The sequence below is a fragment of the Equus caballus genome, chromosome 2 (assembly GCF_041296265.1).
Source record: "Equus caballus isolate H_3958 breed thoroughbred chromosome 2, TB-T2T, whole genome shotgun sequence".
In the NCBI taxonomy this organism is placed as follows: Eukaryota; Metazoa; Chordata; class Mammalia; order Perissodactyla; family Equidae; genus Equus; species Equus caballus.
Genome location: NC_091685.1, coordinates 93,276,340 through 93,295,949, shown reverse-complemented (window position 1 = coordinate 93,295,949; position 19,610 = coordinate 93,276,340). Strand labels below are relative to the sequence as shown.

General features: G+C 37.8%; 2 protein-coding genes across 8 annotated transcripts in view; one reads left to right on the top strand and one right to left on the bottom strand.

Moving 5' to 3' along the window:
• The window catches only part of ABCE1 (ATP binding cassette subfamily E member 1), a 28,495-nt gene extending 26,419 nt beyond the window's left edge, over positions 1 to 2,076 (top strand). Inside the window, exon 18 of the mRNA XM_001501949.7 lies at positions 1,559 to 2,076. Coding sequence (XP_001501999.1) covers positions 1,559 to 1,606 — 48 coding nt within the window. The 3' untranslated portion in view covers positions 1,607 to 2,076. The remainder of the gene's footprint in view (positions 1 to 1,558) is intronic.
• Positions 2,077 to 7,590: 5,514 nt separating this feature from the next.
• Positions 7,591 to 19,610, bottom strand: part of OTUD4 (OTU deubiquitinase 4) — a 44,046-nt gene continuing 32,026 nt past the window's right edge. For 4 of the 7 annotated variants that reach the window (XM_023636487.2, XM_001500677.6, XM_070258291.1 and 1 more), the window contains 7 exons: positions 18,477 to 18,600; positions 18,125 to 18,180; positions 17,518 to 17,598; positions 16,459 to 16,597; positions 15,338 to 15,598; positions 14,002 to 14,042; positions 7,591 to 12,590 (listed from right to left, as the gene is read on the bottom strand). In XM_023636487.2, coding sequence (XP_023492255.1) covers positions 11,379 to 12,590; positions 14,002 to 14,042; positions 15,338 to 15,598; positions 16,459 to 16,597; positions 17,518 to 17,598; positions 18,125 to 18,180; positions 18,477 to 18,600 — 1,914 coding nt within the window. In that variant the 3' untranslated portion in view covers positions 7,591 to 11,378. The remainder of the gene's footprint in view (positions 12,591 to 14,001; positions 14,043 to 15,337; positions 15,599 to 16,458; positions 16,598 to 17,517; positions 17,599 to 18,124; positions 18,181 to 18,476; positions 18,601 to 19,610) is intronic. The other 3 variants (XM_070258286.1, XM_070258298.1, XM_070258306.1) reach the window with 1 other exon arrangement.

Sequence of the window (19,610 nt, the reverse complement as noted above, 5' to 3'; positions counted from 1 at the left end):
AAAAATCTACACATATTTCCTTAATTCTAAGATTCGTGTTTTCCACCTTAATCTGGTGGCATGCTTCAGTCTGGTAGGCAGCAGTGTGATGTAGCTGCCGTTGCTGCATGGACTCAGGCAGAGCTGTTGATGTCTCGTTGAATCGTAACCACTGTTGTACTACATGTGTTGAGTTTAACTGCCATTTAAAATGTCTTCAGAAAGATTACACTAATTCAATATTGAAACAAAGAAGTTTTTGCAAGTACTTTAACCATTTCTCTTATATATTTTTCTTTTTGTGCGTGCACAAGAGCAACACAGGATTAAAATGTATATTTTAAGAGTCTAAACAAGCTCCTTAAGTGAACATAATATTCTAAACAATGGAAAAGCATTTTGTCAGTTTAATTGGCAGTTTTTTTCTTTCTTTGTGGTACATAAAATAATTGTGCACCTTATGCTTGATATAGTGTGTGAACTATGGTTTGTTTTTTAGAAGGCAGTAATCTCTTGGGCACTCAAAAAAAGAAAAAGTGAGTGAACTCTAAAAAAGCATTTCTGTGTTTTTAGTATCCCCTGTAGTGCCTACTTAAAATGCTATTTACATTTCCTGGCCCTCTAGCCATCATCCTTAATATTTAGAAGCTTTAGAAGTCTGCTATACATAATGTGTAGCATTTACTAGTTTTTATTATTTTCATATTTGTACTTCTTTAGCTTTGCTACTAAACTGTGAGCTCTTGGAAAGCAGAGACAAGGTCATCGTACACATCATGTCTTTTTAAGCACCTAACACGATGTCTGGATGCCTTTAGCCTTCACTGTGTATTTTCTTTATAAATGATTTATGTTACTCTCGCCAGGATAATGAAATGACAAGTTCTGACTTTAAATTGAAGAGTTTTCCCAGTTTTGAAAAGCTAATAAGCAGAAAAGAGGAACTAAATTCCAGAACACTTATTATGCACAGCTTAATTTTCCTAAGAATGTCTTCTGAAGCATTATAAACACTTTGTATTGTCATTTTCTTGTGTAGATACTCATGGTGCAGTCCCCAGGTACACCTATTCATCATTTCTCTATGCCTAGTCATATCAGACAGTCATACCATAATCCTAATGAGGGAGCAGCTAGGCAAGTAGGTCGATGGATCATTACTGGTCAGTCTATAAACAGTACTGGGAAAAGTTATTTTTAAATACGTTTTGTGTAAGTTCTCAAACTGACAGTATGTTACCTTTTCGACCAGCTTAAAATTAAAATGCTGAAGATGAAATTGAATAGTTTTCCTGGAAACAGTATTTTATATAACAAAATTTTATATGTGTAAGTAAGGCGTTATATGTAAAGGGGATTTGCTTGAGATGGACCAGGAGACGTGTTCTGGGAGTAGGGATGGGTCGCAGAGGTCGTAATGTTGCCTTTTAGTAGTGGACCCAGGAATATCGAGAAGCAGACAGTGAGTACAGAGGAGGTTGTACAGACACTGTTGTGAAAAGTTATACAGTGGGTAAGTCTACCCCTACGTGTGGAAGAATGGCGTTGATTTTTGTTGCTTCTCTATTTTATTTTTTAGGATGTAGAACAAAAGAAGAGTGGAAACTACTTTTTCTTGGATGATTAGACTGAATCTGAGAATATTGATAAGCCATTTATTAAAAGAAACATTTATTAGGATTTTGTCATAGAAAACTTTAATCAGGTTTTATGCCTCACATACTCTGGAGCTTGAAGTATAGTTTACTTAATGTAACATCAAAAGCCAGTTGTGTTGTAAATTGTAGTCTGAATACAGAAAATGCCCCATTTCTGTTCTAGATAAGCCCCTTTTTGTGCATAACATTCTAAAATGAAGACATTTCAAGCTAAACAAATTACCTCCAAGTTTTCATGATGTATGGGAAGATTTTTAATGGGTGTATAATATTCATGTACCAAATGCTCACCAGTTTTGCCCCCTTTTAAAAATCTTGAAAAAAAATTTCTGTACTTACATGGTTTGCCAAGTATGACAATATAATGAAACTGCCCTTATTTTAAAAGCCGGTCGAAGACTCCACTGATGAAATTTGATAAATAAACATCAGGATTATATTTGTTATTTGTTTTCAGTCTTTGCACTATATTATCAGTGTGTTTAGGCTTTCAAAGGAAAATTACTACAAAACACCACTTTTGGGAAATGGCTCTGTTACCAACTTAAATATTGTTTACGATGTTTTTGGTGCTGTTGAATATCTATCAGAAAAATCATTTCAACACCTCTCTCCCCACCACCTACCAAGAAAAAAACCCAACTTTAGTCTGAATTATTCAATTTTAGATTTCCATAAGATTGTATATTCTGTAATTATTCTCAAGGTCATTCTTTAAACATACATTTATGTAATCACTGATCAAGATTTAGGAAAAAGCATTTTAAAGAATATTTGTTTCCCTTTAAAGTACAGGCTCAAAATCTTTAGAGTTGGTGCCTAAGCACCTGTGTATTTTTAAACTTTCACAGATTTCTTCTGATGGGCAGCCAAGGACTATGAGCCGTTTACCTAAAGGCAACATTAATGCAAATGAATCCCCAGATAGCAATACAGAGTATCCTTTGGTACCAGATATATTCATTTCTAAGTCTGGATATAGGGGACATTATCTAAATCTATTTGACTTTTTGTTTTTTGCTTTTTGAATTTTGGATAGTGTGTAGTAAGAGTTCTGAAAACTTATCTTAGGTTCCTGAGTTTGAACAGTGGGATACCTGTAATGTGAAACCACTTCCATTTCTATTTCTGATTATACTAGTGCACTGAACTGGAACTAACAGAGTACAAGTGAGGAAAAGAGTTTACTAAATAAATTAATGGAGCAAGCAAAATAGAGAGGAAATTTAGAAGTTATTGAATAGACTTTTAGAGCTCCTTGAAACTGTAGAAGCTTTGATTAATATGCAAACAGTGGATAGAAGGTATGGTTTAACTGCACCCCATTAGGCCTTTTAAAAAATTAATTTATATGACTAATCCATAAGTACATGTTTATTGTGAAAAAAGCAAATATACAGAAATATGTAGACTAAAAAGTTATTATTTCCCTTTACATTACCCTCCCAAAGGTTACCTGTGTTTGCTGTTAATATATATCCTTTCATGCTTTGCACTTACTAAGTGTGAATATGTAAAGGGTTTATTTTGTACATAAATGGGATTATACTAAAATAAGTAGTGCCTACTTTAAGGATAGGTTAAATTTGTGAATGCTTATTTCATATATTGAATAAAATAAGACAAAAGCTATTTTTATTTACTGATCCATATTCTGTCCAAAGAAAATACTTGTGATATAAGAGCACAGTTCTTTCTACTTATTGCTAATGACAGAATATGTTCGTTTTTCATGTAAATTAAATTTTAAAAATACGTATTTAGATTTTACTGAAATTTTATATAGCAATAGAAAAGAAAGGTCTTAGAGTTGCTAACAGAAGAAAAACGTTTTTCTATAAAACCAGTTATACCAACTCAAATAGACCTTCAATGCAGATGTTAGCTATTAAAAAGAATGAGACTGCTCAGTGTGTCCTGATTGGGAAAAAATCTCTAAGCAAAAAAGGTGGTGCAACACAGTTTATATAATATACACCATTTACATGAAACTATACAAAATACTAAAATACTCAAAAGGATAGTCTAGAAACTTACTATTGCTTTTTGGGAAGGCTAACTTGATGGTTAAAGAATAGGAGACATAATACACATATACCCCATTATCTTTCGAATTTTGTACATATCAACTGTAGAAATCATGTAAGTTTTTAAATCTTCAATAAAGAGATAATCCACTTTTTTTTTTTAAAGATTGGCATGTGAGCTAACATCTGTTGCAGATTTTTTTCCTTTTTTCTTCTTCCCAAAGCCCCCAAGCACACAATTGTGTATTCCAGCTGCAGGTCCTTCTAATTGTGCTGTGAAGGACGCTGCCCCAGCGTGGCCTGATGAGCGGTGCCATGTCCGTGCCTAGGATCTGGACTGGCAAAACCTTGGGCCGCTGCAGCAGAGCACGCAAACTTAACCACTCGGCCTTGGCACTGGCCCCAAGATAATCCACATTTATTATGTTCAACTAGTGTACAGCAGTCTTAACAAAAGCAGTGTATGTATACAGTTTAAGTTAACCTAAGTTTAGACCATAGCGTCTTGAAGTCCAGTCCAATCTCTCTTGCTTATAACTCAGTGTAGAGTTTGGTGTCTGGCGTGTACTTTGCCTACTGTGTTGAAGGAATGAATCTACTTGCCAGAGAGAAAGTAGGAAGACTGGACAACTACTCAGTAGGTTCTATAATTTCATATTCATTAACATTTAGATAGTGTATGTCAAGCTGTTAGTCCAGTGCCTGGTGTATTATGAGCGCTCAGAAGAGAAATAGTTCTGGGTTGGAGAGTCAGAAAGCGTGAAGGAAGTAGCTCCAAGGAAAAACAGCACCTCTAAGGATAAATAATAAGGTAACCCATGTAAAGTAGAATACATGTCAGGTCAGGTAGAATCAGCACAGGCATTGAAGAGGTTAGTGAAAGGATGCATACGGGCAGGTTGTAGAGGATTTCCTGTGCCTTCAAGATTTAAGTTCGAGGTTTCTACATGCTCAAAGTAGAGACTGAAGAGACAGCAAAATTAGAGAAGCAACAAGAATTTTCAAGATAGCAGTTCAGGAGCTTATAATTTTTTAATTTTTTTATTCCATTGTCTTAATCTTTTGAAATATTTAGAGCCTGTCCATTTAACTCATGCATTGCTTTGTAATGTGTCTGCTACCTCTTCCTCTTGGGAGGATCGTTTCCTTGTATTATTTTAATTTGTGAGCTGATGTTCAGTGAGGCTTTATCTGTGAAAATTCTAAGGCCAAACAGTCCCCTTTTCCTTCCAACCTCTTACTCACCAGCACCTCCTTCCTTGCCAATTTGATAGGGTAGGCAGTGTGCCCAGCCCCCAAGGGTGGGTCATAATTGGGCTAAGACAACCATGACAATCCTCTTCTATATTTTCCTACTCTCTTGCAGCTAGGCATGGCCATGTTGACCAGTTCTAGCCAGTAAGTTGAAAGTAAAAATCTTCTGGGGTGTTTCTGGAAGTCCTCTAGCTTTCCTAATAAAAGGAGATACATATCTGGTACTGCTTCTTGTGGATGTGTTGTGCATATAAGGTGACACAAAGGAAATGCCAAGAAAGCCACAAGGATGCTAGTCCTGACATCAAACACTGGACAATTGCTAGCAGCCACTTCTCTCCAGATTTCTTATGAAATGGAAATAAATCCCTATTTGTTTAAGTTACAATAAGTCAAACTGGTTTTCTGTTAAAGTAACCTTGGTTCCTTGGCTGAGGTCTGCCTTTCCAAAGGCTTTCTGTCTGCTTCTGCCAGGTGACCCAAGTGTATGACCAGTTTGGAACCACTTTTCATCTTAGCTTGCAGATTCCTGGACCTCAAACCTAAACAAATGTGATAACATTCTCAGGGTTTTATTGTGGGGTTTTTTTTCCTGTAAGAATCTAGAACCCAGGCCAGGAGAGGTTTGTCTATAGAAAATGGCTACTATTACTGTTAGTGCCCTTTTTACTGGGGTGCTCCTGGCTTTAATGCAAATGTTAGTTCCAGCCGCCAACCTTGCACATGCCCAAGTCTGTCTCTTACCTACACAGTTCTCAGCTGAGACTGGCAACCATGTCCATCCATCCTTTCTCATGGAGTGCAGCCTTGGTGTCACTTCATGTCTATTGCTACTGGTTTCTGGTCTCCGTTTCTGGAACTGATGTGTAAACATAGCTTATAAAATTATAAAGGACTTAAATGCTTTTACTAACTCCTAATGTACAAAGTAACTTACAGGAAGCATGCAACAAGTTACACACTAACAGGTGTATCCCTAGGTAGGTACATAGCATTACATTGTTTTCTACTCCTGAAGGCAGTTAGTCTAAAGCCAGTTTTAATTTAAAAGAAAAAAGTTACATTATACAGAATTTTTGTTGTTGAAATCTGTTAATAATTTGCCAGTTAGGTAGAATATCCAAAAGGATATGAGGCCATAAGAACCACACAGTTCACATCTTTAATCTTTATAAGATTTTTTCTAAATGTGAAAAACAAAATGTAATTACAGGAATGGTATGTATTTATAAAGGGTTGACTTTGAAGCTCCAGCTTCTCTAATAAACTCATAGGATTAATCTAAAAACTAACACGTTTGTACCAATGTCTGTAAGCTTCACTTTTCTGGGGAGTGCATGATTCACACTTTTGGATGAGCTTATAAATTTAGTTATGAAGGGAAGCTGTGTTGACTTGTTTTGTAGTTTAGATTCTCATACTATTCCCTAGACATGAACCTAAAAGTCAAAGTCAAGTAAAAGTGTTAACAAATATTCAAAGTGAAAAGCAGGCCCTTCTAATATAGAAAACTTTCAAAGAAACCCTGTATAGGATATTTCTTGTGGAGCACTGGTCACCTGTCTCACCTTTTTATCCCATCCACTTCAAGCAACCAATTCTCCAAGGGCTCACCCAGCACCAACAGACATCCGCGTTGCTATCCTCCCCATCCTCTGGCTTCTGCATTGACTCGGTGGGGAGAGGCACTGGCACTCACCCAGCTGACAGATAAAGGCTTCCCCCTTTTCTTCTTCCTTTCTCCCTGCAATCCCCCCAAGGTTCTATACTGCCCCCCCCTCACTCACCTCCTCAGGCAGTCCCAAACCAGCCTATAGGACTAACCAACTTGTCCTTCCCTGCTTGCTGCCCCTTGTTCCTAGATCACCTTTCTATCAAACACTTGCACTGAATGAAGCTTTTTTTTCAGGCTGTGCTTTCTGGGGAAGCTATTCTAAAACAGTCCAAATAGTAAGTAGGTTAAACAAGTATTGACTAGCAATATTCTTAGGTGACTTGATTTAATGTAGAAATACAGCCTTAAGAAACTTGGGTTTTCAAAGTACCTTATATATACTTGCTACCTTTGTTTTCAAATAAAACTTCGAAAAGATTTGCTTTACTTTTCTTCAGAAGACAAATATTACTGAATACTAACTTTAAAAAAAAGGGCCATTTAAATCCATAAATTCTTAGATATTCCACACATCGCCATTAGCTCTAAAACCACTGAGCTAGGTTCAAATCCACATTCTACCACTTGTTAGACGCATGACCTTACTCAAATTACTTGGCCTGTCAGTTTTATTATACAGTTGTGTGTTGCTTAACGACGGAGACACTTTGAGAAATAACATCATTAGTTAATTTCATCGTCGTGTGAACACCAGAGTGTACTTAAACAAACCTACATGGCATAACCTACACACCTAGGCTACGTCGACCACTGTCATATATACCAGGCATCGTTGTTCTGCAGTGTGTGGCTATATATATAAAGTAGGGAAAAGAAGAGTTACCTACCCCATGGATTATAAAGCCTATGTGTTTAGTTGCACATACTAGAATTAACTTCTGCCTGGATAAAAACCATGGAAACCATCTCCTACTTTTAGAAGTTTGACTAAAATTCGTCTAAGATTTATATGCTATATTACTTGGTTAACCCTGGAACCAAAGAATCACAAGCAGAATCAAGAGACAAAATTTTATATATATGCACACAGTTTTATATATAATGCAGCATCACACCATGTAGGGCATTTACTCTTATTTTATACATTCAGATATGTTTGAAACACTTCTTAAGGCTACAAAACAGAACATAGAAAAATAAACAGGAATATATTCAACACTTACAAAAAGTGATATGATAAAGAATATAAAGTACTATTTTCCTTTCAACACTTCAAAAGATATGTATATATACTTTTTTACAAGTAACATCACAAATGATCACATCTTCACATGCTTTTAAGTATTATTTGTACTCAGTGTAAGGCTATTATTTTTCATACATAAACTTTTTTCTAGCTCTGTAACAATGCAATTTTTAATCCATTCAAGTAAATTCAACCCCAAAATTGCTGTTTCCCAGCATTAAGACATGCACCCACCCTCTTCTAGGATTTTCTAAAACATTTCAGGGGGAAAAGATCCCAATTAGTGGGAGAGTAAATGGCTGACACTAGTAGCAAAACCTTAGTTCTTTGAAAGTGACATACTGGAACTGAGCCATTAAGATTTTAAACAAAAACACAATAGCATTTAGACATTAAATAGGAAGCAAAATACAGTAAACAGAAATAGTGTAGCCAAATATGCATTCTCCTCAGCTACACTAAAATGGACCTTGCTTAGTACCCAGAAGTGAAAGACTAAGGTTACCTCATCTAAAAGTGAAGGTAAAATAAATGAGGCATAAATAAATATTGCTAGTTTCTAGGATGGCTGAATGTTTCTAAACCAGAAATGGTTAGAAAGGAACTGTATTGCACCAAGTCAATCATAAGCAAGTTTGCAGTTCACAGGCATTTTAATTCAACCTTGAGTCACAAAGGAAACACTGCAAGTATAGTTTGCATCAAATAAGCTGTATCAGCATTGTGGTTTGGGAAAACCCACTCCTACCAGGTCAAGGCAGGGTCTGAGCTTAGGTCAGCCGTGAAAATGAACGCATGGGTTACCAGGAAACGAATGAGGACTACACAGATGCTAACATCCTGCTGCCAACCAGTACATGGAGCAAGAGTTGAAGATTGATCTGAGAGGAAATGAAATTGAAGAGAAATACACACGATACTAAAAGGAAAGGGACAGCAGTCAAGTTTAGCAAAAGCAACTACCTAAAAGGAAAAACAAAGGTGAGCTTTGGTCATTCTAAACATTTGTTCTTCAAAATGTGTAAGATCATAATACAGTCAAGTTCCATAATTTCCAACTCAAAATACAAATGATTCTCACTTCTAAGCTTTTGTTTTTCTCTTATATAGAAACATTATAGTTCATGTCAACATACCTCTGATTCAGTTAAAATGGAGGACGACAAAAGCTTGCTTGGCCCTAGTTTGACCTCAGCATAAGGCAAAGTCCCCTGGGCTAATACAAACAAACCTAAAGGAGAAAAACAAAACTGACCTTCATACAAAGACTGATAATTTTAAAACTAATTAACAAAAGTCAGAGTTCTTTTATTCCAGAGGTCACTGAGTAAAGTACCATCTCCTAAACTTCTCTTTCAGCACTGTTTCCATCATGTCCTGGAGGTAAGTTATGGGAAACAGGAAAGAAATCAGTATTTCCTTCAGGAACTATAGAGTATTCTGTTACTCAATTGAGGTAAGACAGAGTGACAGTGAAGAAATGAGCAGTATTCTTTCCTATCCAATTTTTAAACATTTCCAGAAGAAACTGAGACAATCAAATCCCAGTCAATAAAACAAAGGACACTAGAAATAGCAATTTCTTTTGGACTCCTGAGATCACACTATTGAACTCTTAAATCTAGTCATTGTATGTAAATGTGATTTTCATAAAAATTATCAGGTTAGGCTAATAATAAAGCATTAGCTGAAAGTGGAGGACCCTCTAATCTTCATTTCATAACAACTGTTGATGTTAACTAAGAAAAAAATGGCTTAAGGAGTATACCTTCCTCAATTGTTCTAGCTTTAGAAGGTGACAACAGAAGTTCCTTTCAACAGGTTCTCTCAAGAATTTTTTTCCACACAACCATCCCAGTCTTTACAAATTTTTACCTAGCACCATCATAATAAAATGTTATCTTTCAAAGTGCTGTCTAAAATCCTATGTTACAAAACATCTAAATGCTAATCACTACTCAAATCAGCAGTTACACAGACATTAGGTAATTAAAACCACAGAGGTAAATAACCATTATTACAGTACAGTGGAGATTCACTGAGCCTAGCTGGCATCCCAACATTCCTGCGGGTTATCAGAGAACCCAGAAAACTCATCTGCTTCAGTTTGTCAAATTCAAGTGAATTGTATTTGCTTTTAAAGTAATTTGCTTTAAAAAAAAAAAACAAAACTATTTTTGGCTAGGTATATTACACGTGGCATGCAAAGAGAAATTACTACGTTATTTGCATAGCACTCAAACTTCCTGATCAAAAGAGAACATAAAAAAGGGTAGATTTTCACATTGGTATGTACAAATAAGAAATATAAGCTACAGTTATTTTTACACAGTAACACAGATAAATGAATACTGTGTTAATTCAGAGTCAAATCTCCAAATGAGAACAGAGTGCAACATGCAAAGGGAACTTCTAGTGAATACTGCAAAGACTGGAAGGAAGCAGGATCAGAGACATGTTACCAAAGGGTTGACAAGCTATAAAAATGCAAAGCAAAACCATTTTCTAGCAGCATCCTCTAGAAAAGAACTAGAAGTCACAATCATCCTTTTTTGTACAATAGTTCCAGCCGTGACAAATTGAACATGCAAATGTAAAGTGATATACATAACTAATGGTGCAAAGAGAAAAACAAAACACAGTAACTCTATAGAAACCTGTCAAGCTAAAAATTTAACATTTCTTCTCACAAAATATTTAAATCTGTCAGTGCATTAGTGTTAAAGTGGCATTAAAAAATTTCTGCAGTTTTAACAGATGCAGATTATTTTCAAAATGCATAGCATCTACATTTCTTTCGAGTAGGCACCATGATATTTACACCAGTGCTAAGAATTCTTGGTGGAAACAGCCATTTCATTAGATTTCCTATTATTTCTTAAACATCTGTTCTTGTACGCGATCTCAAGTTCAACAAATACTCACCAAAATTCAAAAATATACCCTATGAATATTAAAAGAACTATATACAACATTTCTAAGACACAGGTTAATAGGCTGCCTTATGTGTAATATTAAAGAGAAGACATTATTCAAGTTTGACAGATACTGAGATGAAAGGCCTTTGGGTTGGAAGCATTTCAAAAGACAACAGTGTTTTAGGCTAAGAATTGTTTGAGCCCAGTTTATGACTAAGGCATTGCATAATAAAATACACATTTCTATTTGGTGCAATGTTATGTTTTGGAATCTATAGTGTGTCAAATGGTATATTTTCTTGTCACTTTAGTAAACACTATAAAGCACACATTTCCAACATTTGAAATTAAACTTATATGAGGAAAAAAACCAAACGCTAAATCTATAATGTTTTATATTAAGCTGTTTATAAAAAATACTTTAACAAACATTTTCTACTTTTTATGGGAGCAGTCACCCAATAAACAGATTTTGAACAAAGAAAAATGGCAATGCCAGGAATTCACCTGCCCCCTTGAATGCATATCCAAAATCTGTTGTCCAAGATGGGAGTGAGGGTAAAGGGGGAGGGGAGGAGAGCGTTCCAATTTGGGTTTTTATTTTAATGTATTTTTTTAAAGCCTTCAGAAACATTCCACCTAAGAAAGGGTTTCTGCTCTAAAATCCCGCAGCAACAACCATCAAGCGTGTTGTCCCCGATGGCCGTCTCCCATCCCTGATCTTCTCCTGTCCCCCCTATACGGCCGTCCTCTGACATTGCGATGGTACTGATAACCTTCGTCTCGGTTTCTGCTTGGCTGCCCTTTCCAGGACTCCTCACCTCTCGCGTGTTGATATCCTCCCCTACCAGAATAGCCCCAATCGCTTTTGTACTTCCTGCCTCCGTAAGTCTGATTATAGAACTGCTTGGATCTACCACTTCTCAGAATATTAGACACTTCACTTTCGTCTTCTGAACTCTCTTCTTTTGGTCTTTGCACTCTGCTATCCACAGAGTTGGCCCCACTGACCACGTCAGCAGCAGTCTTAGGATCTTTCACTTTTTCTGGTTTTTCTTTCAGACTTGGAATGGTCCTTTTAGGCTCAAGTTCAACAGGCACAGTTTCTCTCTCTCTGTTCAGAATCTGAGTGGGAAGAGGAGCCTTTCCCTCTGCTACAGGAGGGACGGAAGCCAATGCCAGATCTGCCTTAGGTGTCTGGGACGACTGCTCCACCCGGCCTTCATGCTTACTCACACTGGCTTCAGGGAGACAATGTGTGCCTTCACCTCTGGCCTCCTGAAACTCCTCTACGGCTGCACCTGAACCACATTCTTTAGACAGATCCAAATTTTCCAGGGGCAGATCCAATTCTCCTTTCTCATCAGAAGGCAAAACAATATTCTGCCTCATTACTGGATTTTCTACAAATCCCTGAAAAGGGTACCCATACCAAACATGAGGAAAGAAAGGAGGTGCAATGGGAACTGGGCCTAAGAATGGATTGGGTCCAAAGGACGGCTGTGGGAACATATTCTTGCCACTTAGTGACTCTTCATATTCAGCATGAAGAAGCTGTCCAGAGTTTTCAGATTCAAGATCAGCCTGGTAAGACAACTGTCCATGACTTTCAGACACCTGAGATGGAGGGATAACCAGAGGTGAAGAAAATGTTGGTGGTCCAATCTCTGCCTGTGGCATCTGACCATTAACACTGGCCTCAGTCTGCATAGGAAAGTGTGCGTCGGTACAGGTACAATCACTTTCATTCTGAGCAGAAGGAGCTTCTTGGAACCAAGGGTTTTGAGGATACACAGGGACAGGGACCTTTGGGTACATCCTGCAGGCTGCCAGATAGGCCTGGTGCAAAGGGTACAGGTAAGAGTGCGGGGCCCACATGGGACAACTATATGCCTAGAAGAGACAAAAAAACAGTTAAGATAAACAAAAAGAGGGGAAAAAGAATAAGTTTCTCATGCCTGCAAAGATCATATAATCTGCAGTCCAAATACCAGATCACTGTGATATGCAACATGAAAAGGAATTACAAAATTAAGTCACTGCTCTAAGACCCCATTCCTTGTTCCTATCCTGAAACCAACCCAAAGTCTTGGTATAGAGGCTGACAGGAGACAATATAATGAACCCATCCACAGATTATCATGATCATTAATTCCATCCTTTGGATATAAATGCATTGAAATAATTCTGAGTGGTGCAGATCTCACAAACAACAAACATCAGCACTCGAGCCTCCAGCTTCAAGTATCTCTATCACTGGCTATTTAGCTTGACCTGCATTTGTGTTCTGGCTCTACCACTAACTCTCTGTGTGACCCCAAGCCAACTAGTTAACTGCTCTGGACCTGTTCTACCAGAAAAATGCTGGTACAGGAGCAGAGGATGCACAACATTAGCACTCCACAGGTCTAGGAGCCCCCAGAGCACTCCTCCTCCAAGATGAGAGTTAGACCTCTAGTCAGAGAAGGGTGAGACTGAAAACGAAATACTCCAAATCCTTCTCCTGCAGAGGTTCAGCTAGAGACCAAAACACAAAGAAAAATTTACCAGCTAATTGGCTAATTAACCAATTAGCTAAAGCCAATATTAACTAGATAAACATAAAACTAGGCAATGAATGCAGTTGATGGTGAAATTAATCAAGTCTCCTTTTATGAGCTGGTCAGGAGGCTATAGTAGACACTTCATTTCATAGTTTTAGTCTAGAACCCACAGAAACTAACCCAAGACAGGAGAGAACACAGCACTGACAAGGACGTGGAATTCTCCAGCCTCTTTCTAAGACAAGCTATTTCTAGGCTGACCACTTCCCAAAGGATGCCTCCACTCTACTAATGAGCACACCACCTTCCATAGGAGTACTTTCACATGTTACTTCCTTTGATCCTCTCAACAACCGAAGCAGGTGTAAGAATCCATAAATGAAAACAGCTAGGCTCAGATACACTAAATGACCTGCCCAGGGCTACACAGCTAAAAAGTGACGGAACAGAACTTCAAACCCAGATCTTTCAGTTAATTCCTCAGTAAGGACATTTCCACCAGGCTGCTCACGGACGGGCCTATTTCCTGAATATACTGACAAGGTGAAACCGCTGCCAATTAAAAGGAAAAGCAAGCAAATACTGGAGTCTCAATCACCACCAAAACTAAACAATACAGTCCTGAAAATGGTAGTTCTCAATGAGATTTAATGAACCTTAGGTGACTGATTGACAGGCTAAGAGTTAATATTATTTAAACAGTAATAACAGTTAAGCTGTTAACTTAAAAAAATAACTTTAAATGATAAAAATGTGAATACCTTTACACCAAGATTGAAGAAGAATCGAAGAATGTTCTTATCTGAAAAATAACATAATCATCACTAAAATTATACATTCAAAAAGCTTTTTTCCATTGTCCTCAAACAATATATAGTTCTAAAGACAATTTTGCCTACTGGAATTGTTTTCTCTAGCCTGTGATATAAAACATAGATTAAAAACTATAAAATAACCAGACCAGACTCTGCCACTGTAGGGTAATTCTAGGTTCAATATGCTTTCTCTATGCTAAGTCCCAAAATGGCTAAAATTGAGATTTTTTATCTGATTAAAGTCAAATCTGTGTGAGGGAAACTCAGGTGTTCGCTGTATTTCTTTTTTCAACTTCTCCGTGGAGTTTAAAAAATTATGACAAAAATATTGGGGGATAAGGGTAAAATCAACATAAACCTAACTCATTAATAACCTGAGATTTAGTAGGATGGTATTAGCCCAGGTATTCATTTGACATCAGCCAGTTACCTACAGACTCAACCATCAAACCCCTAATAAAACCAAATGACCCATAAAAATCCAGGTGAAGAGGGGCTGGCCCTGTGGCCGAGTGGTTAAGTTCGCACGCTCCGTTGCAGGCAGCCCAGTGTTTCCTTGGTTCGAATCCTGGGTGCGGACATGGCACTGCTCATCAAACCACACTGAGGCAGCGTCCCACATGCCACAACCAGAAGGACCCACAACGAAGAATATGCAACTATGTACCGGGGGGCTTTGGGGAGAAAAAGGAAAAAATAAAATCTTTAAAAAAAAAAAAAAAATCCAGGTGAAGAGCATACAGTCACTGCATTACTCTTCCAGTTTTTCTACAGATAGGAAATTCTGCAAACTAAAATTCCCTTAAAAGGGATGGGGAACAGACAAATTTTAAAAGAATTCTTTAAAAAAATATATTGTTGCTTGTAGTACATTATATGATGACAGCTGTTACCTATTATAGTCATTCTTCTCCATAACTTTTTCATGGATGAAATAATATGAGTAGTTCCAAAAACCAGACCAGTTATGAGAAAACTCAGTAATATTTAGTTATCTGGTTAATAACATTATTAAGACTAAATTCAAAATAGTTTTAGTCTGTTTTTTTGAAAAAATGACACAGAGGGAGGGGCAGTTACTAAACACACAAAGAAGATATTCCAATCAAACACAAGCTGAAACAGGAGCGTGGCTGACTACCAGCCAAACCTCTGCTGTCCTTCCCCAGGGAGTCCTCTGGCTTACTCGGCAAAAGGACTTCTGACCTCTGCTCACATTTCTCACTGAACCTGTATCAGTACATGGTAAATAAAACCGACTGAACTTGGAGAAGGACCTCACCTTTAGGCAGGTCCTCCCCAGTGTGACACAGTGAATAAGGTGGTGCAATGGCTCGATCTCCCTTTTCATTATAAGGAAACCCAGGATAGAGTGGGTCTTGGTAAAGGCTCATTGTCTGAGGCAAAGGCATCATGGGCTGGTTAACTGCCTGTATTGACACAGGAACTGGAGAGGGTGTTAAATGAGCTTGGGACACAGCAGAATCGGGTCCAGTGGTCAGAGTCTGTGTCACAGACAAAACAGGAATTTGAGCAGGAACACCTACAAGAGAGGAATCAAAAACTTTATAAAGGTGAAAATAATTTTCCTCTACAAATATAAGTTTACACTAAGTTAAAATGTTAAGAATGCTAGAAGACAGCCTGGTGGCATAGTGGTTAAGTTCACACGCTCTACTTCAGTGGCCTGGGGTTCAAAGGTTCAGATCCTGAGCACAGATCTACACACCACTCATCAAGTCATGCTGTGGCACTGTCCCACATACAAAATAGGGAATGACTGGAATAGATGTTAGCTCAGTGGTAACATTCCTCAAACAAAAAGAGGAGGGTTGGCAACAGATGTTAGCTCAGGGCCAATCTCCCTCACCAAAAGAAAAAAAATAACAAAGTAAAGAATGTTGTACAATTGATATAGCTGGTAAAAAGGTGTGTACTTAAGCAGTGTAAAATACCTTTTCTATCAACCAAGGACCCTCCTGGACACAAAGGAGGAAATGAGCTCAGGAAACAAGCTGTGGGTCAATGTCTTCTAATAGTAGCTCTTATAAACATATGTAAGACATAGAGCCTGGCAAAGGGTTCAATGGGGGGCCATAAAGAGCTGGTCCATGAGGGATGCCAACAGTGGTGCCAGGGCTGAGAAACCAAAGCAACCAGTGGAGATAACCAGCTCAAACTTCCTACTCCTGGGATTCTGAAGGCTTATCTCAAATAAGTATCAAATGAACTTGGCCCTCCCACAGTGGACACACAACAAAGCAGAGGAGCACAAAAAGCTCTGTGAGGCTCCACACACCTAACCCTGCTCTGAGGTCAAGCTCTCACTCAAGAATTTGAAGTTTCTGACTTGGAAAGGCTTTTGTTGGCTGGTTTATTGGATTTTTAAAAATCTTATCTAACCTGTTGGTCCAAAAGTTGTAGGTTCACTTGGCCAGGCTGGCACAGTGGCTGGTAAAGAAGGCACCGCAGGAGTTAGATGTACCTCTGGAGAAACTAGAAGGGGAGCTGGATTTGACAAAGACACGTGTTCTGCTGGCTTCTTCAACAAGAGGGGTGGAAAAAGACAAGAGTTCATTTCGCTTAACACTAATTTTAACGACCAAATATATACCTTGAGTTGCCTACCTTTTACACAACTGCAGTTTCTATATAAACGGTCTTTCTGGTCTTAGAAATGAAACAGAAAAACACAGTAGCTAAAAATTCCACACAAACAAATTTGATCCTAACCAGAGACTGCCTACCAAAAGTCAAAAGTCACTAGCAGAGTTAGAAACAAACTGTAAAGCAACTTGAATGCACTGCTTTTAAGGCAAAATGACCTTGAAATTCATGAGTCTAGAACAGCGCCTCACTCAAAGATATACCATGAAATTATGTGCTTTCTGACACGAAGGATGTAAACAGAAAGGCAAGGACTCAGACCATTCTCTACTCCTGTGTTAGACCAAGAGCCAAAATGTGTGCTAGAACTCGGTGCGTCATCATTAAATTGGTAAATTGGTGCACTGCTTTTTAAATGTATATTTTTCTAATCACTCCAATCATTACATACCCTCCCTTCTATGAAATAACTTAAGGGTACAGACAACTCTTTTGTAAAGTTTTGAAATAAAATAGAAATTCATAATTTCCCTTCAAAAATCTAATTTTCAAACCAACTCACCGGAAAGGCAACACAAGGTAGCAAGTACAAACTTATTCAAAATCAACTCAGAAGAATGGCTTCAATGTCCAGGAAACGGTGATTAAAAAAATAACACTCCATAAAAACCGAGAACATTCTAGACTAACCAACAACAGAATTAAAGAAAATTCATAACTACACCCAAATTATGATGCTAAAATAAACGTTCCTATTTTCTATACAGATGTTTCCTGTTTTTAAATGATCATATACACACAGCTAAGAAACCCAGAAAATGGAGCGCTCGATGTCAAATGCAACAATATACTTACTTGTTCTGCAGGAGGTGGGCACTCCAATTTCTTTGACTTTGACGGTGATGAAACTCTTGCACATTTATCATCACTAATATTCTTTGGAAGCAAAAAAAAATAAGGGTAATTTTGTATTTCAAAGACCCACATTCTAGGAGAATCATGGTTGCCTTATAGTTCATCCCACCTGCACCTGACTGAACCCTCTCACGACTGTTTTTTCAATTATATCTGGTTCCCAACAGGTGGTGACTTTGCCTGTGTGTCTTCATGATATCACAGTACTGTACGGGCCACCATTGTTACTGTGGGCATAATTTCAAAACAGCACGTTCTTCCTTTAAAAATCTCAATCTACTACAGAGTAATGGGAAGTACAAACTACTTTCCACCAGTTTGGACAGGTTGTCATACTGTACCCTTGAAGAAATGGTTATATCTGTGAGTGAATTCTCCTCAAGCACTGTCATCTCTCCCCAATTTTTTTTCTCTGCTTTTCTACTTCCCTAACACTTAAGATATAAAATGATGACATCATCTCCATTTCCTCCTTCTACTTCTTCCTGCTATACTATCACAGTGTTAAGGAAAAAGAAAAGATGCAATGAGCATTTAAAACGTGTACCTCCAATGTGCTTGGCTCGGGTTTTTTATCCAAGTGAACATGCCCATGGATAGAGTCTGCAACAGATCAAGAAAAAAGACAGCATCAGCCACTAGTCAAGTTCGACAACAGAACAACAAAATATGAAGACAGAGAAAGCCAAGGGCTATCTGAAACATGTTTAGTCAGCAAATAATAGTTCTCAGAATGACATTTAACATGCTTTAGCTTGAGTTAACGTTTCTCTGCCACCATGAGATATGTGACAATAAACTGCTCCCTGATTTCAAAAGTAAGGGTTCTCTTCCCAATGTCTAACTTTAAATCAGACACAGATCTCTAGCATCTGCATTCAAATAATGAAGTAACACACCTTTATCTTTTCGTTCTTCGGGATCCCCTCTCCGCCTGCTTCCTTTTCTGTCACCCACATGTGATGATTTTCTCTGGACGCATGGGTTGCTGCTCTGAGAAGCTGACTGACTAACTGATGAGCTCTTAAAATGAACAAAACCCCACACTTTGTGTTAAAGATTTACCCACAAATATATGAACAAAAATCTTATAATCTTACTCTTAAAACATCTGAATAAAAATCTTAAAATTCATAGCCCTATATCATTACACTTCTGAAACTACAAAAAAAAGAATCTAGGTTTCCTATTTAATTATATACACTACAGTAATAGGCTTATTAATAAGTTGAAGTACTAGGCCATCAGACCCTGGGCATAAATTAGTAGTAAGACTTCAAATCCCCATCTCGGGGAGCCACCCTGACCAAATGTTCACCTTGCAACTTACACTTACATTCTTTGCACAAAGAATAGCACCCTTCACACCAACCTTCAAAAGTAGCTGTTATACAGCCTTTGTGGGAAAAAACAGCCAAGTGCAAAGAGAGACAGTGCACTGGATTCTTATCACTGAAGTGCTACTGACTGTCAATCACTTAAGCACTGCATGAGATCCAACCATCTCATTGTTGAAACAAAGGGACTGGACTAAGTCAGGTTTTTAAGCTGAAGTATCACTAAGGCCCTTTCCGCTTCCAGCACTCTGAGAGAATGCAGCACAGCTGAGACAGGATCTCAGCCCTCTGTGGCAGGAGTTTTCTAGAAGACAAACCCGAGTCACAATCAAGTCCAAGAAAGAATCAAACTGCCTAGTCTAAGTACGAAGACCCCATTTTAACAATCAAAAAATTTTACAATCTATTCCCACATGACAGAAGTTGTATTTTTATCATTTCCAAATTGAAAAAAAGGACAAAAAGCTATGAGTACAACCGTAAATGATCTGTAGTTTTTTACTAACTAAATGTTATGGGAAAATAACATATGACATAAAGATAAATATACTTAGCATACAGACCATGCCCAATTCATATACGGACGTGGGCACTTCTTCCAACCCCTGTGCAAGACTGAACTACTATTCCAGATCCGCTGCTTGCAACTGAGCATCTCACACCTCTAAAGGATTCCACAAAGGCCAGAGAACAGAG